Below are 12,858 nucleotides of genomic sequence, written 5' to 3' on the forward strand. Positions count from 1 at the left end.
AGAACATGGCACACACACACACACACACACACACACACACACACACACACACACACACACACACACACATATATATATATATATATATATATATATAAAGTCTACCAGAATACTGAATTCAAAATGATTGAGACGGCATTGCAGAAGTGGCAAAACACTGACACCATGGATTACCAAACTTTTTCACAAGGAAAATGGACAGTTGGCCAAACAGGGAAATTTGCCATTTTTCTCACCATAGTGTGATCACGGTATTGATATATTTAAGTTAGAGGGAGTGTGGGGGGGCACAGCCCCCCACATGGGTGGGTTGATATGATACATTTTGTATTTTTATAGCACGTTGGACCACTGTCCGTTTCTCCTGTGAAAAAGTTTGATAATCCATGGTGTCGATGTTTTGCCACTTCGGCGATGTTGTCTTGATCATTTTGGATTCGGTATTGTGGGGATTCAACATTTTCAGGTAGACCCATATATATATACACATATATATATATATATATATATATATATATATATATATATATATATATATACATATATATATATATATATATATATATATATATATATAAATGTATCTATGTATATATGGATCTATGACATTTCATCAAACATTCAAATGTTTGCAGGCACAAAATATAAAATACAAAAGATCAAACCTCAAGTGAAAATTATTTAAAATACAGATATAAATATAAAAAATGTTTTATGTAGCTCATTCCCTGCTACTTATACATAATTCAAAGATCACACAGCAACTGGGAATCGACAGCCTCTATCACCCACTTTACCACAACCACCCACAAACAAGTGCTGGCAATTTTCTTTTGATGGCTTATGCCATTTAGCACTCAAAAGCCGGCCACACCTCTCAACTTCTCGGCACACAAAATTGAAAAAATCCAAATGCAGTGGGTGAACAAAGAACCAAAACCATGGACATACTTTAAATATTGCTCTTATAAACTTAGAAAAGTTCCTAGAGTAACACCTGTACCATTACCATTACCATGTATTTTCTAAAGGACGTGAAATCTAAACTCAAATGTCTGTCATTACTTACTAAACTCAGTCCTCAAAGATTTGCCACAATACTGTAAAGTTTATAAGGAATACACTAAAAACATAAACTACCAATATGTATAGTATTCAAAAATCTGGGTAGTCTAGAGAGATAAAACTAGGAAAATAAATCATTTGATATAGAAATCTGAACTTTGAAAATATGAATGTTTGAAGAAACAAATTAATTCTGTGTATATGTAGAGAGAGGGAGAGTTCTGAGTAGCAAATCAACCAGCATTTTGAGGGAATGAAGGAGAAAAATGAAGTGGTAAGACAGACACAGAAGCATATGATAGTTTATTTTTTAATTGCACATACCTTGCTTGGCTCATCCTGGTCCATTTGCCGTATGTGCTCACTCCACTCCCCTACCCTATCCCCAATTCCCATACACTCCTGCATATTCTAAATTTATAGATAACCTCCTTTACAAAGACCCTCCCTTCATCCTCCCTTTATCCAATAATAACATACCAAAGCACCATCTATACATGCCTTTCCAGTTTCTTACTCCTATACTCTTTCCTTACATTCCACCCTCCTATTTCTACCCAATCATAATAGAACAACTCAGCTTTCTCATCTGACTACTCTGATTAAGATATTCTCACTTCTCTACACCATCTTCTAACTAAATACACTATACACACCCCATACCCATCACTGTCATATCTACTCTCTCATCAGCATATCTACTCTTTTCCTCCATAGTCTATGCTACACCCCTGTATATCCCTTAACAAAATCTACCCCTCTATTAACAGTTTAATTTCCCTAATCACTTACAAGTCACCCATACAAGACAGCAGCTTGCTACCATACCTCGTCTTAACACCCATCCTACTTTTATTCTGTGTTGTCATCCTATCACACTATCCTACTTTACCCTCCAACACCACCCACTCTTACCCACACTGTATCATCCTACTATTTAAGTCTGGACTTCCCTGTCTCCCCTTGCCTCTTTAATTTTTCCTATATTCAGCTTCATAAACTAAAACATTTCAACATTCCTCTTTTCTCTTCCAAACATGAACTCAAATCCACTGCCTACTACATTACTTTTTTCACCAAACTAATGCTATTTCCTAATACACTTTTACAAGATGGGGACATCCACCCCCAATAATGGTCCATCCCTTCCCACCAACTCTACCATCACTGCCACGCTCACAAGGTACCAACCCTTCTTCTCTCCACCTAAATACCTATCACTCTATTCCATAAACCTACAAAGTCTTCCAAACAAAATAACAGAATTTCATGCTTGGATTGCCCACCACTCTCCCCACATCTTAACTCTCTCAGAAATTTAGCTAAAACCACATATTATAAACTCTGAAATTCTACCTCCTGGTTATAACATCATATCTTCCAGCAGGATAGACTTTCTAAAAAAGGGGGAGGTGTCGCCATCCTACACTCAGAACAACTTAACCTCTCCACCCTCTCCTTACCACTCCCAGATTTCTCCCCAGCAGAACTTATCTTTCTTAACTATCATTTCAACCCTCATAAAAAAACTGGCCATAGTGTCTATCTACATACCTCTTGGCAACAACATTCCAGTACTTGAAAATATCTTATCTTGGATCTCCCAACATATATCATATGAAACAATCATACCAGGCGATGTTAATATTGATTGGCATAAGCTCTCCTCCAAACCCCCATTTCCTCTATTAACCTATTCAGCTTCAATCAACTTATTTATTCTCCCACTCGCATACACAAAAACTCTCGCTCCATACTTGACTGGATCTTAACTTCCAATCCCAATCAGTATCACAGTCCCACCACCTTACCAGACTCAATAAGTGATCACCTCCATATCTCGATACTAAGGCTACCTTCTCAAACCCCTAAAACCCACCTCTATAGGCAGTGCCATAACCTGTACAAATTCAGTGCAGAAAATTTGAACTACCAACTCTCCCTGATCAACTGGTCTCACCTGTATAACCTTCCTCTACATGATGCCGTTCTTGAATTTAACAAAATTTTCCTAAACATACTAAATGCCCTAGCTCCCATTAGGAAAATTAGGATCAAACCAAACACCACCCTGTGGCTCTCCAAAGATACCCCTTCCACCATGAAACTTAGAGACAATACCTGGAAACAATGGTCTAAGTCAAAATCACCTTCTCTCCTCCTTAAATATAATGAACTCAGAAACATCACTAAAAAACTTATTCAAGACAAAACAAAACTCTATCAAGAAGCCCAATCCACCCAGTTTTCTAATCGAAATAATTCTGGTACACTATGAACAGTATACTCCATCCTGGTAAACCATCTACCCCTAACACCTTCATTGACAAAACCCATCTTGAAACCACCACTCTTCTAAATGACTACTTTATAGACTCTATCAGAAAACTAACCCCCCCCGACAACAGCCAAAAACTACTTTTAACCACCTTGACTGCCCAGCCGCAATCAGCCTTCTCCCCGAAACCTGTTTTCACTGCCTATGTCAAATCCCTTCTGCTAAAACTGAAACCTTACTCATCCTCTTGACAACCTACCCCCACAGTTTCTTAAACTTGCTGCCGACTCTATACCATATCCCATCTTAATTCTTATTATCTGTTCTATCAAAGAATCCTCAGTCCCTGAGGTCTGGAAATCCTTCTATACTAGTCCACTGCACAAGGGAGGTAACTCCACCGAACCTACCAATTGCCAACCAATAGCCATCCTCTCCCCTGTCTCAAAAATTCTCGAGAAATGCATTCATAGGTAACTTATGTCCTATTTACTTCATGAAAACCTCTTTACCCCCTCTCGGCATGGATTTAGACCTCACCACAGCACATCCACTGACCTTCTATCTTTTACACAGACAGTAGCAGAAGCAAGGGACAACAATAAACTTGTATCATGTGTCTTCCTAAACCTCTCTAAAGCTTTCAGCACCATCTCCCACCCTAAATGCCTCTCTAAACTATTTGAATTAAACCTCTCCACCTCTACTATCCTCTGGTTCTCCAGCTATCTCAACAACCAAAAACAATCTATTAAATGGCAGACTTCCTACTCACCCTTCTTACCTATCCAAACTGGTGTCCCCAAGGATTCATCCTTGGCCCCCTTCTCTTTAATATTTTCACTAGCAATTTTCATTCTGTCTGTACCTCATCTTCACTATTCAAATACGCTGATGATGCTACTCTTATTACCCTCTGACACAACCCCACTAACCTACACTCTCTCACACAGACTTCCTTAAATATCATCAAACACTGGCTAACTGACAAACAACTAGTCCTTAACCCAAAGAGAACCAAATTCCTTCTTTTCCTTCCAAAATCTTTATCCCATCTTAAAACTTCTTTCAGTCTCTCTTTTCTAGACAACACCAATATTTATGCAGACTTCACTGCAAAACGTCTAGGAACCACAATTGATGACCAACTGAAATTTGACCATCACATCTACAGTCCATCAAAAAGACCAGTCAAAAACTAGGTTTGCTATATAGACACACACAATTCTCAACTAACACCACTAGGGCCTCACTTTCCCAAGCCTATCTCCTCCCCTGCCTACTCTAGTCTTCCCCTACATTCTCACACATCCAAGCAAATCTCCTAACCAAACTAGAACAAACTTACAACCAGATAGTTAGATTTGCCTGTAATCTCCCCTACAAATCCCATCACTACCTTGCACTAAGAAAACACAACTACTCCAACTTTTGCAGCTACAAATTGCACATTCTCTTTTCTACAAACCTGAAAACTGTCCCTACCTGTCCACCCTCCTATCCATCTAGAAACCTGCACGATCTCCCCATAGCACTGACCAAGCACTACTGAACACCTACAAGTCCAACAAAACTATAGGTAGGTTACTTTATAAATGCTCCATATCTCAAACCTGGAACAAACTCCCATCTAACATATGACATATCCAATTTTTGCTCCTCTTCAAAAAAGAATTGAAAAAATACCTAGCCAACTCTCTTTCCTGCAGCTGCCACCATCCCATCAAATCTCCCATTGCCACACCAGAACTATTCCCTTCATACATTATATATACTTACAATCCTGTGGATCCATAGCTACACCACTGAGCACTCTTAAAAAATAAACTTTCCTCCCAACTTTGCCCCCCTATTTGACTTCTTATTTCCATGGCCACCTCAACTCTTTCCTCATTTCCGTCTCTCCACTCTATCTAACTTTACCGCCTCTCCTTTCACACTACCCACTATAAGCAACACAACTGCCACTCTCTGCTATTCTCTGTCTCTTCAATTATGCTTCACTCTTCCCTTCACTCCACTTACTATTCTTCTATTTTGTTAGACCAACTCAACCTCTATCATTTTGTTGTTGTACATGCACAAAATGCATACTTTTAATGATTTCTACAAGGCATTAATGTTGTAACTCACATGTCTCCTTATCTTGCCCTTTTTAATGTTCTTAAACTTGCAATGTAACTTGGTATGGTTATGATATATGTGTATTATTTTTTTTTGGCATCGTCTTTTTTATCTTGTGTTCGTGGAGCTTTTCTCCTCAGATCTCCACTGAAAATGGACCCCAAGCCCAGAGGAATAAGCTGGATAACAAAAAACAAACAAATAAATAAATAGATCATATGCAAACTCTGCACAGGCAATAGCTGAGAGTCAGGACTGAATATCAAAATTTGGAATAATGAGATACAGGTCTTAACAACAAAGCTTTCATACTACCAATATCATCTCCTCAGTAGACACATTTTAATAATCAAGTTACAGCCCATATCATCTCCTCAGTAGGCCCATTTTAATAACTGAGTTACAGCCCATATCATCTCCTCAGTAGGCCCATTTTAATAATCAAGTTACAGCCCATATCATCTCCTCAGTAGACACATTTTAATAACTGAGTTACAGCTCATATCATCTCCTCAGTAGGCCCATTTTAATAACTGAGTTACAGCCCATGTTATCGCCTCAGTAGGCATGTTTTAATAGCTGAGTTGCAGCCCATATCATCTCCTCAGTAGGCATGCTTTTATAACTGACTTACAGCCCATATCATCTCCTCAGTAAGCTCATAGGTTCATAGGTTCATAGGTAGGTACTAGGATATTGGCATAGGGCCTATATAAGCCTAACCAAAAAGGTAGCCTGGCTTTCACCACCCAAGAAAATTATTTTCCTGTGCTCCCATTGAGCAGAGCCACAGAGGTGATCAACGAGGTGAATTTCCTATTTCCCATCCAATCATCAAGATTTTTCTTGAAGAGTGCTAATGAGGAACTTTGTTTGATATAGATAGGTAGTTTGTTCCAGAGTATGGGAAGTCTCTGGGACAGGAATCTATACCTCCAGCATGTTCTGTTTATTGTAGTGACAAGGTTTAGGTCCGTAGAGTGTGTAGCTTGGAGGGATTGGGATTTCTTTAAGTGGAGCATGTCCAACAGCTCTGGGTTTGACATAGCTTTGTATGTTAGGCAGAGATCGCCTCTGAGTAGGCAATATGCGACGGAGTAAAGCTGGAGTTTTTTTAGATGGTCTGCATAGGGCATCTGTTTCAGGCTGGTAATCCTCTTTGTGAGGTTATTTCCATGGCCTTTCCAGTTGTTGTAGATGTCTTGTGAGGTACATACCAAAAGGGATGTTGTACTCTATAATGGGTCTAATGAGTGATGAGTAGAAGGTAACAATTACCTCTTTTTTTCTGGATGAGAAACCTTTTGTAATGAGGTGTGCCACTTAGAAGGATTTCCTGACTACTGTGGCGATGTGATTATCAATGGAGAGACTACTGTCCACCTGTGTCCCAAGGTCTCTTATCACACTTTCGGTGTTAATTAGACTACCGCCTATGTGGTAGTTCATGGGTACAGAGTTTTTACCAAAATGGATGACAATGCACTTTTTGGCATTAAGCTTGAGGCCATGGCATCTGTCTCAGTAAGGCCCTTTTGTAGGATGTCTACATCGTTAGGAGTTTTGATTATGGCTCCTAGTCTGTAGTCATCTGCAAACTTCATTAGCCAAAGACTTTGTGTTAGCCTGTACTTCAGAGGAAGTAGATACCAAACAAGAGAGGACCCAAGACTGAACCCTGTGGTACTCCACTTGTCACTGATCTGAAGTCAGATTTGGAGTCTGCTACTTTCACAGTGTGGGTTCTGTCAGTGAGCCAGTTGGCAACCCATCTTGTGACATAGGGATTTATACCAAGTTTAGTGAGTTTTTCTATAATTCCAGAGTTGGGGATGGTGTTGAAAGCCTTGGTGAGATCTAGATAGGCTGTGTGAATCACCTTACCCTCATCTACGGCTTTGGTGACTGCTTCAAGAAGTCTATCAGGTTTAGGAGACATGATCTGCCTTTTACAAACCCGAACTGGGTGGGGTCCAGAGTTTGGAGATTACCAGTGTCATTGTTTATACGTTCCATGATGATATGTTCCATAGCCTTGCACACCAGGCTCGTCAGGCTAATGGGGTGCCAGTTCCCAGGGTCCATGGTGGATTCCCCTTTGTGGAGTGGGATAACTATCACTGTGCACCATTCAGTGGGCACAAAGCCTAAGGTGAGGCTATGATTGAATATGGTACTTAGGTGGTGTGCCAGTTCGTTCTGTAGTTCATGTAGAATGCAGCCTGGGATGTTGTCAGGTCCCATGGATGCTGTGTTCTTGGCTTTGGAAAGTGTGTTTTTTACCTGTGCAACCATGATTACAGGAACTTTGAATTCTTCCAGTATAGAGATGGGCACTTTAGGTGGTGAGAGGGGGGGTAATGTTAGCACTGAACCTATCTGCCAGGATGTTGGCAATATTAGTTGGTTCTCTATATTTAGTGTCATTGTGCTGTAACTCAGAGCAGATCTGAGTGTTGCATGAAATGTACACTGGATACCAAAATGCACCCTTTTATAGAGCAGTGCAAGTTATGCAAGAAAATTATCAAAATGAACAGATGTCCATGTTCCTAAAATATATATTCCTTATTTACCCTGCAGAAGAGAAAGAGAGATAATAACTGAGTTACAGCTCATATCATCTCCTCAGTAGGCAAATTTTAATAACTGAGTTACAGCAGGTGGCTGGCTTGCCTATGCTAATATTCTGTGAAGATTCAGTGTTGGGGGGTAGGAGAGATGACCTCACCTGCTTCCTTCCCTGCCACACTGCTAGCACCTGTGGGCTTGGATTATTTGGTGAATGCTGGCCCATGGAAAAGCAAGATCATGAGCAAACATAGAGCCATTTCACAAGTGGTATTGAATTGTATGAAGAGGAATAGGTCCTCCTTGCCAGAGTGGCAACTGCATAAGGACCTTCATGCCACAAACAGGGATAGCAAGCATTCACAGAGATGAAGCACTTGATAATGGAAGAAGAGGCCAGAAATTCTATCATGGCAGGCAACACGAGCAAAAATGCTTCTCAATAAATACCACAAAATAAGACATGAAAAAGCAGATTTAACTTACTATTTTTATCAGCCTTCGGGTATTAGCTTAAATTAATGGTATACCAAACTGATACTCTTTTCTTATAAATTGTACAAATATAATTAATAGACCACTGTCTCTCTATCACTTCTGCAGGGTAAATAAGGTTCATAAATCCCTAGGTATATCCTCCATCCATTAGTTAGTCAAGATTCTTCTTGAACAAGGCCAGGAGGTGCTCTGCCTCATATTTATATTTTATTCCATTCATAGTTTGGGTTGGGTTTGGATCCTCCCCTCCAGCCACGTCCTATTATTAATAGCCGTTCGGTTTTTTAGTCTCCGCCCTTGTGGCTCTCTGATGGATAGATTTTTTTGAGATGCTTATATTCATCAATTCTGGGTTTGACATGGCCTTGTATGTTAGGCAAGGTCACCTCTGAGCAGAGCTGTGTTTTACTGAATAGAGCTGAGTTCTTTCAGTCGGGCAGCATAGGACAGATGTTTGAGACCCTTTAAGGAATATATATTTTAGGAACATGGACCTCTGTTCTCTTAGATAATTTTCTTGCATAACTTGCACTGCTCTATAAAAGGGTGCATTCTGGTATCCAGTGTATATTTCATGCACTGGTGCTTACATAAGGGGCAGCATCCATTTTAATCAGGGGAAAAACAATGACTAACACATCACGTTGCTTTCCCCTTTCACTTGTTTAAGGAGTTGTGATGACTACCAACATAACATAGAAGTAGATATTCTATTTACAGATAATGACCATTTGTCAGACCTCATCTAACCATTCTGTTGATTATTGGATTCACTGTGTATCTTACTTAGATTATTAGGTTTTCCTTACTGTACTCATAAAAGCTTCCTTATATTTTCCTGCAAAGGGCTGTGGATGACTGTGGCACCGCAGGAGTATGCTTAATCTATTTAGTAATAAAAAGTGTGTGCCTGTTTCACATGTGATATGAACATAATGGTTTGTGGTATTGCTTTAAGTCTGACCGATGCATTCTTGAATTTTTTTTTGTCTTTATATTACAATTTTTTTTGACCTTTTAAACGTGTGACTATCTAGACCCCTTCCAACACCTGACTGATCTTCTTGTTCTCCCGTACAATACGGCATTAGAACCTTTTCCTTTTATACTTATATGTTCTGGTCCTGCATATGAGCATATAGTGCACACCATGTTAGCAAGGTTGCAGTTTTCACAACTCAACTCACAACGGTTTTGTCATTATAGTGTGCTGTCTTCAGGCAAGCTAGCAACACATGAGCACATGTATGTATATACACACACACACACACACACACACACACACACACACACACACACACACACACACACACACACACACACACACATATGCATATATACAAAATTCCTCATGCAGTCTGTAAACTTCTTCTCCGTACAGACCAGCTTTATATATACTGCATTTGCCCGTATCGGTCTTCTGAGCTCACTATAGTTCATTATCCCATCATTATCCATCAGTCTCATAGACAGAAATTCCAGAAATCATAAATTAAAAGGTCAACAGCACCCTCCTGTTCAGTATATGTTTGCTGTGTCTGAAAATACCTCCAGGATTTCATGAACACCATATAACCCTGGTAGATATGTAGATAGTTTATATTTAATTTATTACAGGGCCAGCAATTTTCTTTTGCATCTTAGGTTCATAGGTTAGTACTAAACTAACTGCCCTTACGAGCTATTGCAAGCCTAGCCAATTATCCCTTGTAAGGCTCAAACCCAGCACCTTGTTTTTTTAAGGCAAACACCTTAACCATTAGGCCACTTTATGTCTATCTCTCACCCTGGCTGGAGTTCAGCATAACAGTACTTTTATAATGTTTCATAAATAGAGGAGAACTGTTGTTAAGTCACTCGGGATTACAACAGCATGTCTTGTTTTCTAGGACAAACTAGTATCCCACATCAAAACTGAATGTACAGTTGGCTATCACATTCACTGTCCCCCATTGTCTTTCAGAAACTATTAGATAGGACACTGGCTCCTTTCAGAAAACCTCTGCTATGTTCCCTAGGGGTAACAAATCCCCATGTCTCCCCCAAATTCCTTATCCCATTCACATTCTGTAAGTACAGTTCACACCTATCCTTTCCACATCTGCTTATTTAAGCTCTGCACAGTACTAGATAGCCATTGTTTGATCTATATCTTCAAAAAAAAAAAAAACAGAAAACTGAATATAAGACACCAAAAAGCCACCAGTGACAAAATCCAGCAAAGTGCCCTGGAAAGATGGAAAACATCAGTCCACAGCTTCAATGCCAATATTTTAATTATAAAAAAAACACATAAACGCCTAACGAATACTGCATTTTCATCCCTAGTGTACAGACTTCATCAGATGCGGACAAAAAACATTAGCCCGACTTTTATACCCCTCTCATTATTCAATTAAAACAGTAAAATAAGTAATATAATCAGTTAAAATAAAACACATTAAAATGTTGTTAAAAAAAACATTTAAAAACTTTTATAAAAAAACATACTGACAAAGTATATCCTAAATGTGCAACTGCAAAAATATACATTTCTCTAGTTAAAACAATATTTAAATAGTTATAAAAAATGTTTTTGCATGAAACTTAAAATGCACGGTTAAAAAGTAATGTACATGTATTTTACAAGTTGGTGAAATGCTAGCAATGAGCTCCCTCTTGTGAACTTAACATGCCATTACATCTATTTTCTACCCTTGGCAATGAAATTTTCAGAACACTTTAATGTATGATGTATGGCAGGTTCATACTAGGCTATCTGCCCTAGGGATCTGTTTGGCCCCTTGATCTCTTTGGTGAGGTACTTTTGGGGTCTTTCTACATCCCAAAAGGGGGGTGGGGGGAAGTGAGAGTGAGATCCATTTAGATTCTGATCTACCAGTGATTACCAGTGAGGATCTCTGGAGCATAGTGTCCCCATCTGTTGGTGATCAGGTCCAGTATGTTTTCCCCTCTTGTGGGAGTGGTAACAAGTTGTTCCATAGCATTTGAGTTTAAGCTCTTCACCAACTAATAAAATATATGTACATATTAATATACTTTTTAACCATGCATTTTACGTTTCATGCAAAAACATTTTTATAACTATTTAAATATTGTTTTAACTAGAAAAATGTAGGTTTAAAATACCCCTCTGTGGATAATGCAGAAATAATGTTTACTAAACTGAATCTAAATTCAAAAAAATAATAAACATAATTGGATACTATATACCTCCAGGCAACAATATACCCACTCTGGAAAACCTACTCCATTGGACTTGTTTATCTCTCCAAAATGAAACTATCATTCTGGGTGATTTTTAATATTGATTGGATGTCCTGTAGCTCTCCCACCCCAACAAATCATATTAACCTCCACGGCTTTACCCAAACCATTCAAACACCAACAAGAATTGACAAGGCAACAAACAGGGAATCAGTCCTTGACTGGATTCTCACTAATTACCAGGCCACCCCTCTCTTGCAGTATGCCTTCTAGATGGTCTAAGTGATCATCTGCCAACCTTCCTACTACAACAACGCAATCATAATCCCAAAGACACTGTCTACCATTCCATTAGAAGCAAAAAGAAATTTAACCCCATCAATTTCATTGCAGAACTAAAACATTGTAATTTGGCACCCATGAAATACCTGGAATTAAATGAGGCAGTCACTTACTTTAATGTCACCTTTCCAGGTATACTAAATCCTCCCAGAACCATTAGAATCAGAGCTAATCCCTCTCCATGGCTTACCAAAGAAACCAAACTCTTCCTTAAAGCCAGGGACAAGGCATGGGATCACTGGCATACTGCCAAGTCCCCAGCTGCAAAACAAAAATATCAGGAACAAAGCTAAGAAGTTAGTAAAATTTGATAAGATTAATTACTACTCCAGCCTTCAAATCAAGCACCAACATCACTGTCAAAACTTTTGGGCAGCCATTAACAAATTATTACTACCAGGCAAAAGTGGCACTTCATCTCCCACCTTAGTAAATAACACAGACAGCACTGCTACTCAATTTAACAAATTCTTTACTGAAACGGTTTTAACCCTAACCAACCAACAGAAAAAAACAACACAACCCCCCCCCCCGAACCCACCACTACTCACACAAATAATAGCTCCTTCCAATTCCAGACTGTATCTATGGATAGGATAAAAATACCTAAAAAAACTAAAGCCCGCTATACTGGCTGCTGATAAACTACTAGGGGAATTCCTAAAAATTGCTGCCGATGCAGTGGCCTACGCTATAGCCATTCTAATTAACAGACCCCCTTCAGAAGCCATTGTCCCTGAAATCTGGACAATATCTCATATAATCCCTCTACA

At 39.1% G+C, this 12,858-nt stretch overlaps 2 protein-coding genes across 2 annotated transcripts in view; both read right to left on the reverse strand.

The window, feature by feature from the left end:
* Positions 1-4,200, reverse strand: part of LOC122810599 (H-2 class II histocompatibility antigen, E-S beta chain-like) — an 88,619-nt gene extending 84,419 nt beyond the window's left edge. The window contains exon 1 of the mRNA XM_044082175.1: positions 4,128-4,200. Within this exon, the coding sequence (XP_043938110.1) occupies positions 4,128-4,200 (73 nt within the window). The remainder of the gene's footprint in view (positions 1-4,127) is intronic.
* A 1,375-nt stretch (positions 4,201-5,575) lies between these two features.
* Positions 5,576-12,858, reverse strand: part of LOC122810600 (HLA class II histocompatibility antigen, DP alpha 1 chain-like) — a 47,858-nt gene continuing 40,575 nt past the window's right edge. The window contains exon 4 of the mRNA XM_044082176.1: positions 5,576-5,646. Coding sequence (XP_043938111.1) covers positions 5,576-5,646 — 71 coding nt within the window. The remainder of the gene's footprint in view (positions 5,647-12,858) is intronic.

This window comes from Protopterus annectens, chromosome 9.part0 (assembly GCF_019279795.1).
Source record: "Protopterus annectens isolate FY-2018-M chromosome 9.part0, PAN1.0, whole genome shotgun sequence".
Classification (NCBI taxonomy): Eukaryota; Metazoa; Chordata; order Ceratodontiformes; family Protopteridae; genus Protopterus; species Protopterus annectens.